The sequence below is a fragment of the Oncorhynchus tshawytscha genome, linkage group LG18 (genome assembly GCF_018296145.1).
Source record: "Oncorhynchus tshawytscha isolate Ot180627B linkage group LG18, Otsh_v2.0, whole genome shotgun sequence".
Classification (NCBI taxonomy): Eukaryota; Metazoa; Chordata; class Actinopteri; order Salmoniformes; family Salmonidae; genus Oncorhynchus; species Oncorhynchus tshawytscha.
In genome coordinates this window covers 23,693,148-23,715,883 of record NC_056446.1, presented here as the reverse complement: position 1 = coordinate 23,715,883, position 22,736 = coordinate 23,693,148, and the positions used below count along the sequence as shown (strand labels likewise).

At 42.5% G+C, this 22,736-nt stretch overlaps 1 protein-coding gene across 1 annotated transcript in view; it reads right to left on the bottom strand.

The window, feature by feature from the left end:
- utrn (utrophin) overlaps positions 1–22,415 on the bottom strand; it is a 334,500-nt gene extending 312,085 nt beyond the window's left edge. The window contains exons 1-2 of the mRNA XM_042300851.1: positions 21,987–22,415; positions 20,187–20,361 (exon numbers count right to left, since the gene is read on the bottom strand). Coding sequence (XP_042156785.1) covers positions 20,187–20,268 — 82 coding nt within the window. The 5' untranslated portion in view covers positions 20,269–20,361; positions 21,987–22,415. The remainder of the gene's footprint in view (positions 1–20,186; positions 20,362–21,986) is intronic.
- Between the last annotated feature and the right edge of the window lie 321 nt (positions 22,416–22,736).

The following is a 22,736-nucleotide window of genomic DNA, read 5'->3' as shown; positions in this document are numbered from 1 at the left end:
GAGAGGCTAAAATGACAGGATAGGTGACAATGCCAAGTGGTCAGGGGGTTTAAGGCCAAACTAAGTCCAAAGCCAACAGCATATAGGCCAAAACATGGGTTGAACAATGGGTAAAACATTAAAAGACTGGAACATTTCCCTTTGACCTCACCATGAGGTCATTGCCTTACCATAATTCTGTCCTGACAAACAGCTAGCTCCATAAACAACAGATAACATGGTGTCAGGAGTTGATTTAGTCTGTGTTAACTGTTAAGAAACATTTATTACCAAATGTCAGAGCTGAAATGGACCATTGTAGAAAATAAGATTTTTCTCTCAGGTTGGTAAAGTATTAGAATACTGAATGTAGGAGGCAGTAGAACATGTCACTAGGTTAATATTTACTTTCTGGGCCTGAGCCTATTTTATAAAATCCCCCTCAGTCAGGGGAAGGATCAGAAGCTAGATTGGGCAGCAAAGCTTATTTCCCTAACGATCAGGACAGGGGGAGAAGGGAGCGAGGCTGGAGAAGGGAGGCTACTTCTTGGGTGTGTATAATGTATGTAGGGGTGTGACAACTGGCAGACAAGGGGGGTGGGAGGGGGTGTGGGGGGATGTTTTGGCAGTGAGGGCAAGGAGGGGTAGTGGGGGCGGGGTCCCAGATGCAGGTTCTCACAGCCATCTCCTGCTGGAAGGATACAAGAGGAGAGTACACACACACAGCAGCGTGAACACAACTAAACAGACACTGTGACACAGGCACAATAGGGTTTCAAGCACTACAGTTGAATACTTTCTCCCCTGGGCAGTAGGCCTACTCCCTGACAGAGGAGTTTAAATGTGTAGCATTCACACAGCCACACCCTAGGGGAATATCTTGGCCTCCGCTTCTGTCCCAAATTTCCACACACACTGAAATCCGAATGGAGCTTTCCCTCCCATTTCCAGCTGGGTTCTGGCACTTGGAGAGCAGTGCCATCACAACACACACACACGTGCACGCACACACACGTGCACGCACACACACGTGCACGCACACACACGTGCACGCACACACACGTGCACGCACACACACGTGCACGCACACGTGCACGCACACACGCACGCCACCTAAATACACCACACAACCTAAACAGTAGGCCTACTGTTTAGTTTCCTACACTCTAACACATACATATGAACTCTCACACACCCTCTTGTTACCCTGATTTTGACAACAACAATGAGTCATCAAAGCAACATTAGCTAGCGAGCCTCTCTCTTTCAAAGCATTAACCCCAATGACAACACACAGACGCATGGTGCACGTCACACGAACAAACACACACACACACACATGCAAAAGGAGATCGACGTTCTGTTCAGTGGCTCTGGGTCTGTGCCCCCAAATCCTTCTTAAGAATAATGACAGGGAACATCAGCAGTCCATAAAGGCACAGGGAGGGGTGAGAAACAGAGATGGGAAAGGGGTGAGAAACAGAGATGGGAAAGGGGTGAGAAACAGAGATGGGAAAGGGGTGAGAAACAGAGATGGGAAAGGGGTGAGAAACAGAGATGGGAAAGGGGTGAGAAACAGAGATGGGAAAGGGGAGAAACAGAGATGGGAAACAGAGATGGGAAAGGGGTGAGAAACAGAGATGGGAAAGGGGTGAGAAACAGAGATGGGAAAGGGGTGAGAAACAGAGATGGGAAAGGGGATGAGAAACAGAGATGGGAAAGGGGATGGGAAAGAGAAACAGAGATGGGAAAGGGGTGAGAAACAGAGATGGGAAAGGGGAAAGGGGTGAGAAACAGAGATGGGAAAGGGGTGAGAAACAGAGATGGGAAAGGGGTGAGAAACAGAGATGGGAAAGGGGTGAGAAACAGATGGGAAAGGGGTGAGAAACAGATGGGGAAAGGGGTGAGAAACAGAGATGGGAAAGGGGTGAGAAACAGAGATGGGAAAGGGGTGAGAAACAGAGATGGGAAAGGGGTGAGAAACAGAGATGGGAAAGGGGTGAGAAACAGAGATGGGAAAGGGAATGGGGTGAGAGAAATGTAGAAAGAGAGAGAAAGACGAGAACAGAGAGCTGAGAATAATAAGGCTCTCATCACATTTACGTTTTCGTCATTTAGCAGACGCTCTTATCTGAGCAACTTGCAGGAGCAATTAGGGTTAAGTACCTTGCTCAATGGCACAGACAGATTTTTCACCTGTCGTCTCAGGGATTTGAACCAACCTTTCGGTTGGGAGGTGTTTAGTCCCAGGGTCCTTAGCTTAGTGATGAGCTTGGAGGGTACTGTGGTGTTGAACATTGAGCTGTAGTCAATGAACAGCATTCTTGCATAGGTATTCCTCTTGTCCAGAAGGGACAGGGCAGTGTGCAGAGTGATGGCGATTGCATCGTCTGTGGACCTATTGGGGTGGTACGCACATTTAAGTGGGTCTAAGGTGACAGGTAAGGTGGAGGTGATATGATCCTTAACTAGTCTCTCAAAGCACTTCATAATGACAGAAGTGAGTGCTAAGGGGCGATAGTCATTTAGTTCAGTTACCTTTGCCTTCTTGGGTACAGGAACAATGGTGGTCATCTTGAAGCATGTGGGAACAGCAGACTGGGATAGGGAGAGATTGAATATGTCCGTAAACACACCAGCCAGTTGGTCTGTGCATGCTCTGAGGACGAGGCTAGGGATGCCGTCTGGGCCGGCAGCCTTACGAGGGTTAACACGTTTAAATGTCTTACTCATGTCGGCCACGGAGGAGAGCCCACAGTCCTTGGTAGCTGGCCAAGGTGGCACTGTATTATCCTCAAAGCGGGCAAAGAAGGTGTTTAGTTTGTCTGGAAGCAAGACGTCAGTGTCCGTGACGTGGATGGTTTTCCTTTTGTAGTCCGTGATTGTCTGTAGACCCTGCCACATACGTCTCGTGTCTAAGCCGTTGAATTGCGACTCCACTTTGTCTCTATACTGACATTTCGCTTGTTTGATTGCTTTGCGGAGGGAGTAACTACACTGTTTGTATTCGGCCATATTCCCAGTCAACTTTCAGTTTTGCGCAAATGCCGCCATCTATCCACGGTTTCTGGTTAGTAAGGTTTTAATAGTCACAGTAGGTACAACATCTCCTATGCGCTTCCTTATGAACTCACTCACTGAATCAGCATATAAATCGGTATTATTCTCTGACACTACCCGGAACATATCCCGGTACGTGTGATCAAAACAATCTTTAAGCGTGGATTCTGATTGGTCAGACCAACATTGAATAGTCCTTGTCATGGGTGCATCCTGTTTGAGTTTCTGCCTATAGGAAGGGAGGAGCAAAATGGAATTGTGGTCAGATTTGCCGAAGGGAGGGTGGGGGAGGGCCTTGTATGCATCTCGGAAGATAGAGTAGCAGTGATCCAGAATTTTGCCATCACGAGTGCTACAATCAATATGCTGATAGAATTTTGGTAGCCTTGTTCTCAAATTTGTTTTGTTGAAATCCCCAGCTACAATAAATGCAGCCTCATGAAATGTGGTTTCCAAGCTTGCATAAAGTCCAGTGAAGTTCCTTGAGGGCCGTCGTGGTGTCGGCTTAACATTTTGCGTGTAGGGGGCAGTATTTTAGTTTTTGGCTAAAAAACGTACCCATTTCAAACTGCCTATTTCTCAGCCCCAGAAACTAGAACATGCATATAATTGTCTGATTAGGATAGAAAACACTCTAACGTTTCCAAAACGGTCAAAATATTGTCTGTGAGTATAACAGAACTGATATTGCAGGCGAAAACCTGAGGAAAATCCAATCAGGAAGTGCCTCTTATTTTGAAACCTTTTCCATGGCATCCCTAAGGTGTCAACAGTCTTTAGACATAGTTTCAGGCTTTTATTTTGACAAATAAGCGAGAAAGATCACATTGCGTAAGTGGATAGGTGGGGGCTCTCATAGTGAGTTTTGCGCAACAGTGTAAAGCGGCCATTGTTTCTCCCTGTCCGATTGAAAAACCTACACTCCCGGTTGATATATTATCGAATATATATTTTAAAAACAACCTGACGATTGATTATAAAAAACGTTTGACATGTTTCTGTGGACATTATGGATATTATTTGGAATTTTCGTCTGTTGTCGTGACCGCTCTTTCCTGTGGATTTCTGAACATAACGCGACAAACAAACCGAGGTATTTTGGATATAAAAATAATCTTTATGGAACAAAAGGAACATGTGGTGGTGTAACTGGGAGTCTCGTGAGTGAAAACATCTGAAGATCAAACGATTCATTTGATTGCTTTTCTGATTTTCGTGACCAAGCTACCTGATGCTAAGTGTACTTAATGTTTTGTCATGCGATCAATAAACTTACACAAACGCTTGGATTGCTTTCGCTGTAAAGCGTAATTTCTAAATCTGAGACGACAGGTGGATTAACAAAAGGCTAAGCTGTGTTTTGCAATATTGCACTTGTGATATATGAATATTTTTAGTAATATTATTTGACTGGGGCGCTATGCTATTCAGAGGTTGCTGATGACAATTATCCCGCTTAAGGGATGGGTAGCGTCAAGAAGTTAAGCGGGGATATATACGGCTGTGACAATTCTCTTGGGAGATAATACGGTTGGCATTTGATTGTGAGGAATTCTAGGTCAGGTGAACAAAAGGACTTGAGTTCCTGTACGTTGTTACAATTACACTATGAGATATTAGTCATGAAACATACACACCACACCAGTCCTTCTTCTTCCCAGAGAGATGGTTATTTCTGTCGGCACGACGCACAAAGAATATCGGTGGCTGTACTGACTCCGACAGCATATGCCAAGAGAGCCATGTTTCCGTGTTACAGTCCCTGATGCCCCTCTGGAAAGCAACCCTTGCCCTAATTTTGTCTACCTTGCTATCTAGAGAATGGAGCGAGTAATATAATCGGAAGCGGTGGGTGGTGTGAGCGCCTCCGAAGTGACTGATCATAAGGCCTCTATGTTTACCTCTTCTGCGGTGACACTGTTTTGGGAAGCCTCTGGAATCAGTTCCAATACCCTGGGTGGTTCGGACAAAGGATCCGCTTCGGGAAAGTCGTATTACTGGTCGTAGTGCTGGTAAGTTGACGTCGCTCTGATATCCAATAGTTCTTCCCGGCTGTATGTAATAACACTTAAGATTTTCTGGGCTAACAATGTAATAATGATGAATTCATTAAAAAAACAAATAATGCTAAGTTTCCTTAGGACTAGTAGCGAGGCGGCCCTCTCTGTTGGCGCCATCTTGTAACCACACAAACACACACAGTGTATGTTATGTTTGCCTGTGTGTGTGTGTGTGTGTGTGTGTGTGTGTGTGTGTGTGTGTGTGTGTGATAGAGAGACAGAGAGAGAGAATGTGCATCTCTCCTTTCATGAATGATTCGATAGCATCTAGAAACAAGGGCTCCGATACCTTACAGGAACGATACGTTATAGCTTGAAACGAGTCAGTGCAATTCGTTTTGATTAGTGTAACGAATTACGAGATTCCGTACAATATATTTTTTGCATGAACACATTCATTTCCTTTTTTAAATTAATATTTGCTGCTAATAGGAGCTCAGAAGCTGTGCACAGGGGCATTGTCATGCTGAAACAGGAAAGGGCCTTCCCCAAACTGTTGCAACAAAGTTGGAAGCACAGAATCGTGTACAATGTCATTGTATGCTGTAGTGTTAAGATTTCCCTTCACTGCAACTATGGGGCTTAGCCAGAACCATGAAAAACAGCCCCAGACCATTATTTATTCTCCACCAAACTTTACAGTTGGCACTATGCATTCGGGCAGGTAACGTTCTCCTGGCATCCGCCAGACCCAGATTCTTCCGATGGACTGCCAGATGGTGAAGCATGATTCATCACCAGAGAACACATTTCCACTGATCCAGAGTCCAATGGTGGCGAGCTTTACGCCACTCTAGTCAACGCTTGGCATTGCGCATGGTGATCTTAGGCTTGTATGTGGCTGCTCGGCCATGGAAACCCATTTCATAAAGCACCCGATGAACAGTTATTGTGCTGACGTTGCTTCCAGAGGCAGTTTGGAACTCGGGAGTGTTGAAACCGAGGACATATTTTTTTTTTTACACGTTACGCGCTTCAGCACTCGGCAGTCCCGTTCTGTGAGCTTGTGTGGCCTACCACTTCTCGGCTGACCCATTGTTGCTCCTAGACATTTCCACTTCACAATAACAACACTTACAGTTGACCGGGGAAGCTCTAGCAGGGCAGAAATTTAATGAACTGACTTGTTGGAAAGGTGGCATCGAAATGTGGCAACGGTTCCACGTTGAAAGTCACTGAGCTCTTCAGTAAGGCCATTTTACAGGCAATATTTGTCTATGGAGATTTGCATGGCAGTGTGTCCAAATTTGAAGGGGTGTCAACATAGTTTTGTATATATAGTGTGTCTGTTTTACTCTCCCCCAGTGTGTCCAATACCATTGTCCCTGGCTATACAGCTGGCTGGGTTTGTGAAGCGAAGTACACCTTGTATATCTGGTGTTGAACGGTGAACACTATGCTGCTGAGGTTGTGTTGAAAAGTGCTCCCGGTAATGTTTCTGATGACTTGGACCTCGTAACTTGTTCCAGATCAGAAACAGACAGCCTTTAAAACGGAACCTTATAACACTATAATCCATGTCTGTCTGTATCTCTGTGTTCATGTCTCTCTCTCTTGGACTTGCAGACAACAGGGTCGGTGCGGCATAAGGAGGTATTGTGGCATCGATATATTAATCATTAAGGGAAAGGAATGATGTGTGATGACACAGACTCAATAAAGCATAAACACACCCTCTGGTTCATCCCTGACACATTCCACTGGCTGCAACAATGACATGTTCAACTAGTCTATCAAGCTAGTTGTACAGGTAAAAGTGAGCATGCACACACACACACCTCAAATCACAAACAATGTAGAGGAGAAATATACATTTCAGGTAGTGAGAGCGGGAGATAGAGGCGAGTACCCGGAGCACTCTAGCTGTGTTTGAATACTCATACTAACTACACTAACCATACTATTTGTGACATAAATTGAGTATGTATTATGCTTATTAGTCATTGTATGGATATACAGTTGAAGTAGGAAGTTTACATACACTTATGTTGGAGTCACTAAAACTTGTTTTTCAACCACACCACAAATTTCTTGTTAACAAACTTTAGCAAGTCGATTAGGACATCTACTTTCGGCATGACAAAAATACTGTATCACAATTCCAGTGGGTCAGAAGTTTACATACATTAAGTTGACTGTGCCTTTAAACAGCTTGGAAAATTCCAGAAAATTATGTCATGTCTTTAGAAGCTTCTGATAGGCTAATTGACATCATTTGAGTCAATTGGAGGTGAACCTGTGGATGTATTTCAAGGCCTACCTTCAAACTCAGTGCCTCTGTGCTTGACATCATGGGAAAATCAAAAGAAATCAGCCAAGACCTCAGAAGAAAATTTGTCTGGTTCATCCTTGGAAGCAATTTCCAAACGCCTGAAGGTACCATGTTCATCTGTACAAACAATAACACGCAAGTATAAACACCATGGGACCACGCAGCTGTCATACCGCTCAGGAAGGAGACGCATTCTGCCTCCTAGAGATGAATGTACTTTGGTGAGAAAAGTTCAAATCCATCCCAGAACAATATCAAAGGACCTTGTGAAGATGCTGGAGGAAACAGGTACAAAAGTATCTATATCCACAGTAAAACGAGCCCAAATCGACATAACCTGAAAGGCCGCTCAGCAAGGAAGAAGCCACTGCTCAAAAACCTCCATAAAAAAGCCAGACTACGGTTTGCAACTGCACATGGGGACAAAGATCGTACTTCTTGGAGAAATGTCCTCTGGTCTGATGAAACAAAAATAGAACTGTTTGGCCATAATGACCATCGTTATGTTTGGAGGAAAAAGGGGGAGGCTTGCAAGCCGAAGAACACCATCCCAACCATGAAGCACTGGGGTGGCAGCATCATGTTGTGGGGGTGCTTTGCTGCAGGAGGGACTGGTGCACTTCACAAAATAGATGGCATCATGGGGTTGGAAAAATATGTGGATATATTGAAGCAACATCTCAAGACATCAGTCAGGAAGTTAAAGCTTGGTCGCAAATGGGTCTTCCAAATGGACAATGACCACAAGCATACTTCCAAAGTTGTGGCAAAATAGCTGAAGAACAACAAAGTCAAGGTATTGGAGTGGCCATCACAAAGCCCTGACCTCAATCCCATAGACAATTTGTGGGCAGAACTGAAAAAGCGTGTGTGAGCAAGGAGGCCTACAAACCTGACTCAGTTACATCAGTTCTGTCTGGAGGAATGGGCCGAAATTTATCCAACTTATTGTTAGAAGCTTGTGGAAGGCTACCCAAAACATTTTACCCAAGTTTTAAAAAAATGTAAAGGCAATGCTACCAAATACTAATTGAGTTTGAGTGTATGTAAACTTCTGAACCACTGGGAATGAGCGCATTTTCACTGGCTGTTGTCACGACTCCTTCCGAAGGTGGCTCCTCCCACTGTTCGGGTGGCGCTCGGTGGTTGTAGTCACCGGCCTACTAGCGGCCACCGATCCCTTTTCCCTTTTCTGTTTGTTTTGTCTGTTTAGTTTCACCTGCTCCTTTGTTGAGGTTGATTAGTTGGGCTATTTAAGCTGGTAGGCCCGCCTGCTCTTTGTGCGAGCTTAACTATGTCTCCCACTGTGTTTCTGTGTGGCAGTACGTGTTGCGTTGGGCATTTGTTATTGTGCGCCCGGTATTCTTGGCGAGCTCTGTTTTTTCCCTGTGCGTAATAAACGCTATCCTGAACTTTCTGCCTCCTGCGCCTGACTCCGCACCCACTACGCCCAGGTCGTTACAGCTGTCCACTGATTTCAAAAACAATGATTGATAGGCAGCTTAAACTTCTTGAATTCAACCATTATTGGGTTGAAATACACATTTTTGAACAGCCATCTACAATAAGCACAATCCGTAAGGCACAAATAGCTAAATGAGAGAGCAGCAGTGTGGTTCACGTCAATGCGCTATGTAGATATCAATAATAAGTGAAATCCGTATTGCCGTAGACTACAACAATGCTGTCATCCTTACCTCCAAGCGTTTATTCAAATTGGATAATATTTGGATGCCGACAGCAGTCGCACCATAGTAAAACATAGCTTGTACTGTAGCCTACAAACACCCATTCCTGCTCTTTTCCCGCGATCCATCAAAAACATTTGGTGTGTCATCATAGTGGTCTCTGACTTGTGGTCAGACTTGCTCACGTGGAACAAATTTAAACTTGGCCTTTTTTCAATGCTGATTTGAATGTCATTGAGAAACAGAAGTGTCAAAGATTTTTTTCCGCAAACATCCTTTCTGAATTTAAAAGTAATCCTCAAAGTAATCTACTTTTTCAAACGTATCTAATCTGATTACAATAGTTTTGCAGGCAATGTAACGTATTACAGTTACCTATTTTTTTGTAATCCCTTACATGTAAGGGATGTAATCCGCTACTCCCTGGTTATATTTTATAGTGGAACACGATCATCAAAAAGGTAATAACCTTAGCACTGTGGTGCTTGAATTGTAGAAGCCTATGGCTGTACAATGACATAGCTTTGTTTTGTTCATTTTAGCAGACAAGACGCTCCTATTTCCCGAGCCCTTGTCACAGTCAAGACACCTATTTTATAGTAAAAAAACATTATGTAATAACAGAATAAAATAAAAACAGAATAGTGCAAAGTGATTTGCATCTTGTGTCTGGAGCAGTTATTGGTCATTTGAAACAGGGCTCAAATTGGCATGGTGAAAAAAACACTTTTTTCAGGGATACAAACCAAAATCTGTCCTATTTTCGATATACAGACGTTTGACTGTATTATGTCTGTTCCTTGGAATTTTCTACATGGATGAACAATTCTAAATTGAACACTGCATGGGGATGAATTACGGCCAGGACATCTGTTTGGTGAGTAGGCCCAGGCTTAATGATTCTGGTTTTCTGTTCTACCTGATCATTAATTGCACACCCACCTGGTGTCCCAGGTCTAAATCAGAACCCTGATTAGAGGGGAATCACCCACCTGGTGTCCCAGGTCTAAATCAGAACCCTGATTAGAGGGGAATCACCCACCTGGTGTCCCAGGTCTAAATCAGAACCCTGATTAGAGGGGAATCACCCACTAGGTGTCCCAGGTCTAAATCAGAACCCTGATTAGAGGGGAATCACCCACTAGGTGTCCCAGGTCTAAATCAGAACCCTGATTAGAGGGGAATCACCCACCTGGTGTCCCAGGTCTAAATCAGAACCCTGATTAGAGGGGAATCACCCACCTGGTGTCCCAGGTCTAAATCAGAACCCTGATTAGAGGGGAATCACCCACCTGGTGTCCCAGGTCTAAATCAGAACCCTGATTAGAGGGTGTCCCAGGTCAAATCAGAACCCTGACACCCACCTGGTGTCCCAGGTCTAAATCAGAACCCTGAGAACCCCACCTGGTGTCCCAGGTCTAAATCAGAACCCTGATTAGAGGGGAATCACCCACCTGGTGTCCCAGGTCTAAATCAGAACCCTGATTAGAGGGGAATCACCCACCTGGTGTCCCAGGTCTAAATCAGAACCCTGATTAGAGGGGAACAATGGAAACATGCAGTGGAACTGGCTTTGAGGTCCAGACAGATCACACCGATAGTTTATGTCATTTTGGTCCACCAGAAGTACATTCTGAAGGTGAATGTTGAACTTCTGTTGCACACATATCCAGATGATGTTGCCTGCTATTTTGGCGTAACTCTTTGAACACACCGGCAGCGTCATTGCGCAAAATAGTATGCAGCATCATCTGGATATGAATGCAACAAAAGTTCAACAGTTACCTTCTGCTACAATTTCTGTCAAGCCGTCTACGCATACAGTTTGACGCATATATTCCATAAAGCCAACGTATGCACCAAATCGAACGCACTGCAACTGCCTCTGCAATGCAGTGCTGCAAGGCAAACGCAGCATTTCGTTGGAAATGAATGTAACTCTGGTGTCCTAAAATACAATACCGCTGTTGGTGTGTTCGAAACTTAAGCAAATTATAACAAAACTGCAGCACAATGTCAGGAACACATATTTCTGCACTGCAGTTAACCAGTTCATTTTGAATTTGTGATTACACGGTTGTTAACACGATCTGTCATTCTCGTTGAAAGCAAGTCTAAGTGGGAGATCTGTTCTGTTAGCTAGCGATGATTATGATTTTTCAAAGCCGATACAGATTGGAGGACCAAGAAAAGACGATACCGATTAATCAGCCAATTTTTATATATATATTTATATATATATATATAACAATACTGAATGAACACTTATTTTAACTTAATATAATACATCAGTAAAATCAATTTAGTCTCAAATAAATAATTAAACATATGCAATTTGGTTTAAATAATGCAAAAACAGTTTTGGAGAAGAAAGTAAAAGTGCAATTGGTGCCATGTAAGAAAGCTAACGTTTAAGTTCCTTGCTCAGAACATGAGAACATATGAAAGCTGGTGGTTCCTTTTAACATGAGTCTTCAATATTCCCAGTTAAGAAGTTTTAGGTTGTAGTTATTATAGGACTATTTCTCTCTATATCATTTGTATTTCATATACCTTTGACTATTGGATGTTCTTATAGGCACTATAGTATTGCCAGCCTAATCTCGATAGGCTTGAAGTCATAAACAGTGCAATGCTTGAAGCACAACGTAGAGCTGCTGGCAAACGCAGGAAAGTGCTGTTCGAATTAATGCCTACGAGCCTGCTGCTGCCTACCACCGCTCAGTCAGACTGCTCTATCAAATAATATAATTAATTATAATATAATAACACACAGAAATACGATCCTTAGGTCATTAATATGGTCAAATCCGGAAACTATAATTTCGGGGGAAAAAACGTTTATTCTTTCAGTGAAATATGGAACTGTTCCGTATTTTATCAAACTGGTGGCAACCCTAAGTCTAAATATTGCTGTTACATTGCACAACCTTCAATGTTATGTCATAATTATGTACATTTCTGGCAAATTAATTACAGTCTTTGTTAGGAAGAAATGGTCTTCACACAGTTTGCAACGAGCCAGGCGGCCCAAACTGCTGCATATACCCTGACTCTACTTGCACAGAACGCAAGAGAAGTGATACAATTTCCCTAGTTAATATTGCTTGCTAACATGAATTTAACATGAACTAAATATGCAGGTTTAAAAAATATATATTTGTGTATTGATTTTAAGAAAGGCATTGATGTTTATGGTTAGGTACATTGGTGCAACGATTGTGCTTTTTTCACGAATGCGCTTTTGTTAAATCATCACCTCTTTGGCGAAGTAGGCTGTGATTTGATGATAAATTAACAGGCACCGCATTGATTATATGCAACGCAGGACAAGCTAGTTAAACTAGTAATATCATCAACCATGTGTAGTTACCTAGTGATTATGTTGAAATTGATTGTTTTTATAAGATAAGTTTAATGCTAGCTAGCAACTTACCTTGGCTCTCTGCTGCACTCACGTAACAGGTGGTCAGCCTGCCACGCAGTTTCCTCGTGGAATACAATGTAATCAGTGTCCAAAAATGCCGATTACAGATTGTTATGAAAACTTGAAATCGGCCCTAATTAAATCGGTCGACCTCTAATTTATAGACGTTTATTTTGGTCGGTACACGCAATTGACTGAGTGAGACATGAAGGGGAAAGGAAATTTAGGGTACAGAACTGTGTGATGCTTGGCTCGGTTTATTTTTTGTTGTGTCCCTCAAATGCACATGTACAAATGGAACACTAGAGTCAAAGCACATTAATGTTGTCTTCAAGACAACCTTTCAACCTAAATGTTTCATAGTATTTCAACAAAATGTGATCTCTGATTAAAGATGGATTTTTGACGTCCGTTCGGTACCCATACCCATCCCTATTAACCAGCTTTTCCAGCACACTGGTCTCGAATGACACACAGGGAACGTGTTCAGGTATTCTCAGGACATGTAAGTGACTGAGACGTACGGGCGATGAGGGGGGTGTAAAACTAAAGTCTACTCTGATAAACAACAGCTCTATTCCCTTGGGTCATTTGACCTTTGATCTTTCCCAGCAGACAGGCTGTGTCGTCAGCAGGAGGAGGAGGGGCAGAGCAGGAGGTAGTTAGGTAGAGAATAGTGCTCCATCCTGATAATTACACATCTAATCATTGAATAAAAAAACATGGCCCTCTTCTGTGCATTCTCCATTGAGTGCTGATGGCTGGTGCTACTAGGCTCGGTCTCTCTGTCTCTCTCTCCCCCCCCTCTCTCTCTCCTGGTCCGGTGGGTTTACATAACTCTTGAGGCTGGAAGACATGAGACCGGTCTGGCCCCCTTCGTTGAATGGGGGGGAGAGAGAAGAGGTGAGAGTAAGAGAGAGAGGAGAAAGAGAGAGAGCAAGAGTGGCGTCTGAACGTGTGCATGGGGTGTGTGTGTCTGTTATCGCTCTCGTCCTGAGCCCATCAGTGGCATTCTGATGGCGTTCCCAGTGGAGTGGCTGGTTGTTTAGCCAGAGTGGATTGGCATGGCCGCCTCTCTGACACAAAGTTATCCTCCATCCTCTGGAGACATGCAAACACACACACACACAAAAAATGTCCCTCACTGGGAAAATTACACATTACTAATTAGGAGAAAAAGACACAGAGGGAGAGAGAGAGACGAAGAGTGTCTGAGTGTGACTGTGTGTGTGTGTGTATTATTATTATTATCTCTCTCAAAATGCAAGCAGGGAAGCCCTCTATGTAATGATGTGTACCTACTTATGTCCTTTAAGACTACCATAATGTTGGTCTGTGTGAGGGCCAGGGGCACCCAGCAGCTGAGAGTGCAGGCTATAATTATAGCATGTCTGCATGGCTTCTCATGACAAATGGCTTTCACTCAACCAATACCAAATACCCAAGCCCAACCCTGACAGCTATTTTGGTTGTTCCAACCTGTTTTTTCTAACTATGCTGTTGTCCACTGACACAAATATTAACTGAACACAAGTTCCTGCCAACTGGCCTTCTTTGTGTGTGGGGGGGGTGACAGAACCAAGAGAGAACCCCAGTGTTTGATGGGAAATCCTACATTGTGCACACACACACCATTACTGTCACGCCCTGGTCGAAGTATTTTGTGTTTATCTTCATGTATTGGGTCAGGCCAGGGTGTGGCATGGGTTTTTGTATGTGGTGTGTATATATTGGGATTGTAGCTAGTGGGGTGATCTAGCAAAGTCTATGGCTGTCTGGAGTGGTTCTCAATCAGAGGCAGGTGTTTATCGTTGTCTCTGATTGGGAACCATATTTAGGCAGCCATATTCTTTGAGTTTGTCGTGGGTGATTGTCCTTAGTGTCCTTGTTCCTGTCTTTGTTAGTTTTCAAATCAAATCAAATGTATTTATATAGCCCTTCGTACATCAGCTGATATCTCAAAGTGCTGTACAGAAACCCAGCCTAAAACCCCAAACAGCAAGCAATGCAGGTGTAGAAGCACGTTTTCACAAGTATAGGCTGTTTCGGTTTTCGTTTCGTTCATTACGTTCTTTGTTTTGTAGTGTTTGTGTTAATTTGTGTTTACGTTTGTTCATTAAACATGGATCGCAATCTACACGCTGCATTTTGGTCCGACTCTCCTTCACCACATGAAAACCGTTACAATTACCTTTACCAGTCTTTAATAAGAGGGATTAAGTGAAAGGGTGCAGTGGACAGTCCACCCCCCCATACATCCTTCAGTAAAAACATCTCTCCACCTGTCCCCCTCTTCCATGCGCTGCCCCAAAACAACCTCTCCTCTCCCTTTCTCCCAGATCGTTACTCAGACAAGGTTTTATACCTTAAAGATGCACTATGCAGAAATTGCTCCCCTATTTCCTGGATGCGAACATTTGCCTAATTAGATTTTTGTGACAAAACAACCAAGTCTAGTGTAATGATTGTACCATCTAAACCACTGTGAAATAGATTTAAATAGACCAGAAATATTGTATTTTCAGCTGTTACAAGTTGGTGTACAAAACTGAAAGTAAAAGACACAAAAACAAAACTTTACGGGAAGAATAGAAATAGCTAACATAGAACAGATCTCCCACTTAGACTTGTTTTCAACGAGAATGACAGATCTATAACACATAGTTCTATGGGAATATGGTCAGGTCGCCCAAAAAGTTGCATACTGATGTTTTAAGAATTACACTCTCAGGCCATCTTATTCTTACAAAATCTCTAAAATCGGACAAACGTCCTAGGCATATTTAAGCAAACATCAGTGATTAAACACAAGAACACACACACAATAAAGGCCTGTGTGTGTGATCCAAGCCTGCTTGACTGCAGTGAGATCAATGTTTAGAATCCATAGTTTAAAACGACTGCCCATCTGAAGTCTTCAGCATGCAGTGATGTGAAGTGTTTCTGTTGATAAGAGAAATAGTGTGTGTGTGTGTGTGTGGGGGGGGCCTGGACACTGCTGTCCTCCCTCTTAACACCAGCTCAGTGAAGTGTGAGTCTATTCCCTGTTAATGATTATTTATCGTAACCAACACACTGCTGTTGGAGGGAAAAATCACCTCAGCCTTTTTTTACCTGCTGGGCCTTACTGCCATACACACACACACACACACACACACACACACACACAGTGCATTCAGAAAGTATTCAGACCCCTTGACTTTTTCCACATTTTGTTACGTTACAGACTTATTCTAAAATGGATTAAATTGTTTTTTTCCCCCTCATCAATATACCGACAATACCCCATAATGACAAAGCAAAAACAGCTTTTTGGAAATGTTTGCAAATTTATTTTTTAAAAACAACTGAAATACAGATTTACATAAGCATTCAGACCCTTTACTCTGTACTTTTTTGAAGCACCTTTGGCAGTGATTACAGCCTCCAGTCTTCTTGAGTATGATGCTACAAGCTTGGGGAGTTTCTCCCATTCTTCTCTGCAGAGCCTCACAAGCTCTGTCAGGTTGGATTGGGAGCATTGTTACACAGCTATTTGCAGGTCTCTCCAGAGATGTTTGATTGGGTTCAAGTCTGTGCTCTGGCTGTGCCACTCAAGGACATTCAGAGACTTGTCCCAAAGCCACTCCTGCATTGTCTTGGCTGTGTGCTTAGGGTCATTGTCTTGTTGAAGGTAAACCTTCACCCCAGTCTGAAGTCCTTGATATTCCTGTGACAATCAGTGAATTTGTTATTGATTTATACATCTTTAAATGGCATTTGATAGACTTTATGTATTTCTATCAAATCAAAACTGGAATTTATATTCAAAACCAAAGTTTGTAAAAGTATGCTCGACATTTATATAATAAACCATATCTATTTTTATGTTTCTGTGACAAACAATGAATTAGTTATTGATTTTTACCATTTTTAATGGATTTTGGTTCTTCACCGTAGGGATGGTTTCCTCCAGATGTGACGCTTGGATTCTGGCCAGAATTCAAACTTGGTTTCATCAGACCAGAGAATCTTGTTTCTCATAGTCTGAGAGTCCTTTAGGTGCCTTTTGGCAAACTCCAAGTGGGCTGTCATGTACCTTTTACTGAGGAATGTCTTCTGTCTGGCCACTCTACCATAAAGGCCTGATTTGTGTCGTGCTGCAGAGATGGTTCTCCCATCTCCAAAGAGAAACTCTGGAGCTCCTTCAGAGTGACCATCGGGTTCTTGGTCACCTCCCTGACCAAGGCACTTCTCCACCGATTGCTCAGTTTGTCCGGGCGGCCAGCTCTAGGAAGAGTCTTGGCGGTTCCAAACTTCTTCCATTTAAGAATGATGGAGGCCACTGTGTTCTTGGAGACCTTCAACACTGCAGAATTGTTTTGGTATCCTTCCCTAGATATGCTACTCGACACAATCCTGTTTCGGAGCTCTACGGCCAATTCCTTCAACCTCATGGTGTGGTTTTTGATCTGACATGCACTGTCAAATGTGGGACCTTATATAGATAGATGTGTGCCTTTCCAAATCATGTCCAATCAATTGAATTTACCACAGCTGGACTCCAATCAAGTTGTAGAAACATCTCAAATATGATCAATGGAAACAGGATGCACCTGAGCTCAATTTTGAGTCTCATAACAAAGGGTCTGAATACTTTCGTAAATAAGGTATTTGTGTATCTATGTAACTACACAGTAATTATATAAAAAATCCTAAAATCCTGTTTTCACTTTGTCATTATGGGGTATTGTGTGTAGATTGATGAGATATACAGTACCAGTCAAAAGTCTGGACACACCTACTCATTCAAGGGTTTTTCTTTATTGTAGAATAGCGAAGACATCAAAACAATGAAGTTACACACATGGAATCCTGTAGTAACCAAAAAAGTGTTAAACAAATCAAAATATATTCGAGATTCGTCTTCAAAATAGCCACCCTTTGCCTTGATGACAGCTTTGCACACTCTTGGCATTCTCTCAACCAGCTTCACCTGGAATGCTTTTCCAACAGTCTTGAAGGAGTTCCCTAATATGCTGAGCACTTGTTGGCTGCTTTTCCTTCACTCTGCGGTCCACATCATCCCAAACCATCTCAATTGGGTTGAGGTCGGGTGATTGTGGAGGCCAGGTCATCTGATGCAGCACTCAAAAAGTCCTTACACAGCCTGGAGGTGTGTTGGGTTATTGTCCTGTTGAAAAATAAATTACAGTCCCACTAAGCACAAACCAGATGGATGGCGTATCGCTGCAGAATCCTGTGGTAGCCATGCTGGTTAAGTGTGTAACCAGAAAAGCACCCCCACACCTCCTCCTTCATGCTTCACGGTGGGAACCACACATGCGGAGATCATCCATTCACCTACTCTGCATCTCACAAAGACACGGCAGTTGGAACCATAAAATCTCAAATTTGGACTCGAAATGACAGATTTCCACCTGTCTGATGTCCATTGTGCGTGTTTCTTCTTATTGTTGTCCATTAGTAGTGGTTTCGACCATCTCGGCCTGATTCACACAGTCTCCTCTGAACAGTTGATGTAGAGATGTGACTGTTACTTGAACCCCGTGAAGCATTTATTTGGGCTGCAATCTGAGGTGCAGTAACCTCTAATGAACTTATACTCTGCAGCAGAGGTAACTCTGGGTCTTCCTTTCCTGTGGCGGTCCTCATGAGAGCCAGTTTCATCACAGCGCTTGATAGTTTTTGCGACTGCACTTGAAGAAACGTTCAAAGTTCTTGAAGTTTTCCACATTGACTGACATTCATGTCTTAAAGTGGACTGTTGTTTCTTTTTGCTTATTTGAGCCTTTCTTGCCACAATATGGACGTGGTCTTTTAATAAATAGGGCCGTCTTCTGTATACCAACCCTACCTTGTCACAACACAACTGATTGGCTCAAACGCATTAAGAAGGAAATAAATTCCACAAATTAACAAGGCACACATGTTAATTGAAATGCATTCCAGGTGACCACCTCATGAAGCTGGTTGAGAGAATGCCAAGAGTGTGCAAAGCTGTCATCAAGGCAAAGGGTGGTTACTTTGAAGAATCTCAATATATTTTGATTTGACACTTTTTGGGTTACTACATGATTCCATGTGTGTTATTTCATAGTTTTGATGTCTTCACTATTATTCTACAATGTAGAAAATTGTTTAAACAAATAAGAAAAACCCTGGAATCTGTAGGTGTGTCCAAACGTTTGACTGGTACTGTATATAAGAATTGACATTGAAGTTTTAACGGAAAACCATTAAGCAAAATTGTCCATTTGTCACATCCCTAGTATCGGCTATATTTCTCAGAGAGCGCCTCAGCTATGTGCTAAATTCACCATCTGAGCGGTAAAAGAAAACACTACTTTTAGGGTTGCTAGGCAACCTAAATCCTTATAAGAAAAGCATTGTGGTCTGGAGACAAGCGTTGTAAATTACAAAGTCCAACGGAATGGTTGAATTCCTGGCCTGGAATCTGCTGGCGTTCCAAAAAGCTGGGCTTAGTGCCCGCTCTGAGGGCTGGAACTTAAAACCACTGGGAGACAGGACCAGGGAAAAGGATAACCACTGTAGCTGCCCTATGGGCTAACACAGTCATATCCTCCCAACTGTGGCAAAGTGACTGCATACACTCACTGACTCTGAGACACATGGACTGTCAACCTCCCCAGTGATGACAGTTTCAAATGCTTTCAACAATCAACACGACACAGCACAGCATTGCATAGAACAATGACCCTGGGCCTAATCACTGTTACAATCAAGACACTCAAACACTATGGGAGATCTGCCACGTAAAAGGCTCTCAATGCCACACACAGACACAAAACTGAGGGCAGACTAACTCATATTATGAGAATGATGAGTTCAAAAGGAGAGGGAATGAAAGGTGTGGCTTGTAACCCATCCCTGCATTCCTCCTTTTCCCTTTGCTTTCTCTGTCTTTGTATCTCTCCTTCCTCCCCATCTCCCTTCCTCCCTCACTCGAGTCCTTACCTTAAACCATATCTTGCTCTCTCTTTTTCCCCATAGGCTCTTTCTGTCATCTGGGAACTAAAGTTATCCACTTCCTTGTTAGCCCTTTGGACCGATCTTTGTGCCCTTCCTCCCTCACTCGAGTCCTTACCTTAAACCATATCTTGCTCTCTCTTTTTCCCCATAGGCTCTTTCTGTCACTCCAACAATGGGAACTAAAGTTATCCACCTTAAACAGGATTTCTGGCCTTGTTAGCATTTCCTTTGGACCGATGCCTTTGTGCACGTACAAGCAACACACACACACACATACATACATACATACATACATACATACATACATACATACATACATACATACATACATACATACATACATACATACATACATACATACATACATACATACATACATACATACATACATACATACATACATACATACATACATACATACATACATACATACATACATACATACATACATACATACATACATACATACATACATACATACATATACACACACACTATTGACTGTTAACACACACACTGCACATAGCCATGTGGTCATATCTTATCTGACCTCATGCGGAATGCATGACACACACACACATATATACACACACATACACAGACACTATTAAACAAGTAACACCAGTTGACTCAGCCACTGCCAACAAGGACAATGCGCCAAAAGATAAATGCTTTTTACTAATTAAGAGGTCAATGATTGGACGTACCAGATCTCCATTTGATGATGTCATTGAACTCATCATTGGCTGCTCCCTCGATAGCGTCGCCAGGTGACGCCATGGTAGCCATTTTGTCCACCAGGTCCTCGTCTGTTTACCTCCGTTAGAATGTTAATCTGTTAACTTTTTTAAAGGAGTCCCACTTCTTCAAATCCAACGTCACCTAAATATGAAAAACAAATGTACTGAAAGTTTTTAACTACATATCATTTCCTTGGATGCTATTGAGGCCTAGCTTGGTTGGTTGATTGAATCTGGTCTTGTCTAACAACATCACATGAAAAAACATTGATCTGTTCTACTCATCCATATGTGTCGGAGAACTATGACCACAACAGAACTCTCCCGTTTTATAAGACAGCTAGAAAAATGGTGTGATGGTTAAATGCAGCTGCCCTGCAGAAGTAAGAAGATGAGACTTCTCATTCAAATGGAAGACTTTCTCACCATACCCCACTGACACACACAGGTGTAGGGCCATGCCAAAGAGGCTGAGGGGACGGGTTGTTCCGTGACTCAGGATAAACTGACAGCTGTGTGTGTGTTGTGAGAGTGCACAACGCAAGGTTGTTGACCTGGCCTACAAGCAGAGCGTGATCTCACCTCTCTCTACACTAAACGCAGGACAACTCCATCCATTATTATACAAAGAGCTCTAGAAATGCACTCCACACTGTTTTCACAAATCATTTACTTGAAATAATTTGACCTCTATGTGGTGAGTTGTGCTGTGATTTGTCATGTACACATTTAATGGGACTGTTATGTGATCTTACTGAGCAAATCAGAGAAGGGTGACGTTTGGCAGAGTATTAATTGGAGGTTATATAGAAATTGAGGTCAAAGTTAACAAAATCTGTCACCACAGTACATCCAGAATAGATGAAAGGTAATGTCATTGGCATACATCAAGACTTTACATTGTATACCTTATGAAGAATTGAAGTAGTTCAGTAAATAAAATGTTTCTTAACTGACTTGCCTAGTTAAATAAAGGTTAAATATATATATATAAACCCTTCATAAGAAAGACCACAAAGTTCATTTGAATAACACTAATATGTCTCTACCATGAGAGGAATGAAGACTCAATAGGGACACGTTTTATCTGTAACTAGCCTAAATATTAATGCTTGGGGAGTGATGTAAGTATCCAAATATAGTATCTGTAAAGATGAAAAACAGAAAAACCAATTGGCCAGTGTCTTCTCAATTTCAGTTCCTCCTCCAAAAATTAAAGTTGCTTTGACAACCGAAGGCAAAAAACATCAGCAACGGACCCAGTCGACTTGTTTAAATTAAAGGGCCTTTAACCGTTTCAGTAAATTGCATTAAATAGCAAGCAAATCTAGAATTTAGTAAAGTATACAGTTGTAGCTATACCCAGTTATAAATTATTTATTAACACGAATAGTTTGCTTTGAATGGCACCAATGTCTGCAATTTTCCAGGCCAATACTCATCTGTCATTTTAATCCGATCAGATTAGCACGAACATTAAAAATGTGGCTAGCAGACTCTTTTGAACTATGGGATATGGCACTGTTACAATTGCAAAAACAGGCAAATATGATTCAACAAGTGGTTCAACAAATAATAAAGAAACAATGCATTGCTAGTTGGATCACAAGGTCCTTGCACAATCTCAGACAATAGATGATTTATTGATTTGGCAAGTAGGCTCCATTGTGTTTTCTTGAGTGTATTGGTGTAAATAATGATAGCCTATTTCGGCTACTATGTAGCCATATTTTCATCTCGAGTGTTTGCAAAACAATTCACACTCACCTTCGCTCCTGTCAATCAGGGGGCGCGATCGTGGAAAATCCGCGTATTTTGGCACAAAAATATATAATTAAAAGTTCGCAGTATTTGTGAAAAATTAGAAGCTAACAAAAATACCCTATCTTAAATGTTAAAATATATCAACACGAGGACCTTTAAGCCATTTTAAGAGGCGGGGGCACTCCAAACTATGCTAAAAAAGCACAGTCCAGCACATCCACACACTTCACTATAGCAATTTTCCAAAGCATCTAAGAAACTGCTGTTTGTGGGTCCGTTGTCTTCCTGATGGTTATCGGGTGTGTTCAGTTGTTTTGTTGATGAAAAAATGTTAGCTCATTTTACGGGAGAAACCCGCTCAGCTAACGAGGGAGTCCGTCCCAAACTTTGTTCCTGTTGCTACCTTTCCCTGCCCGCAAACTTCTGACGCGCAGATGGAAACATGGCGCGGTCGGCGTCACGTGACAGCGCGCACACGCGCTTGACTTGGTTCCCGGTTTTGACTGGAATGGACAGGCCAACCGTTTTTTGTCAGAGTTGAATTTTCGTACCAGGTTAAGAAAATTTCCGGAGCGGGTTAAGATAATTAACGTGGCAGGTTAGGTGAATTAGGTTAGGTGAATTAGGTTAGGTTAGTTTAGTTTAGTTTAGGTTAGGTTAGGACAGCGGTTAGCTGAAATGCAAAAAAAATAAAAGCTGTACTCTTTCCAGCCATGACGGTGTTTCCCCCGACGATGGATATGAAAACGTTTG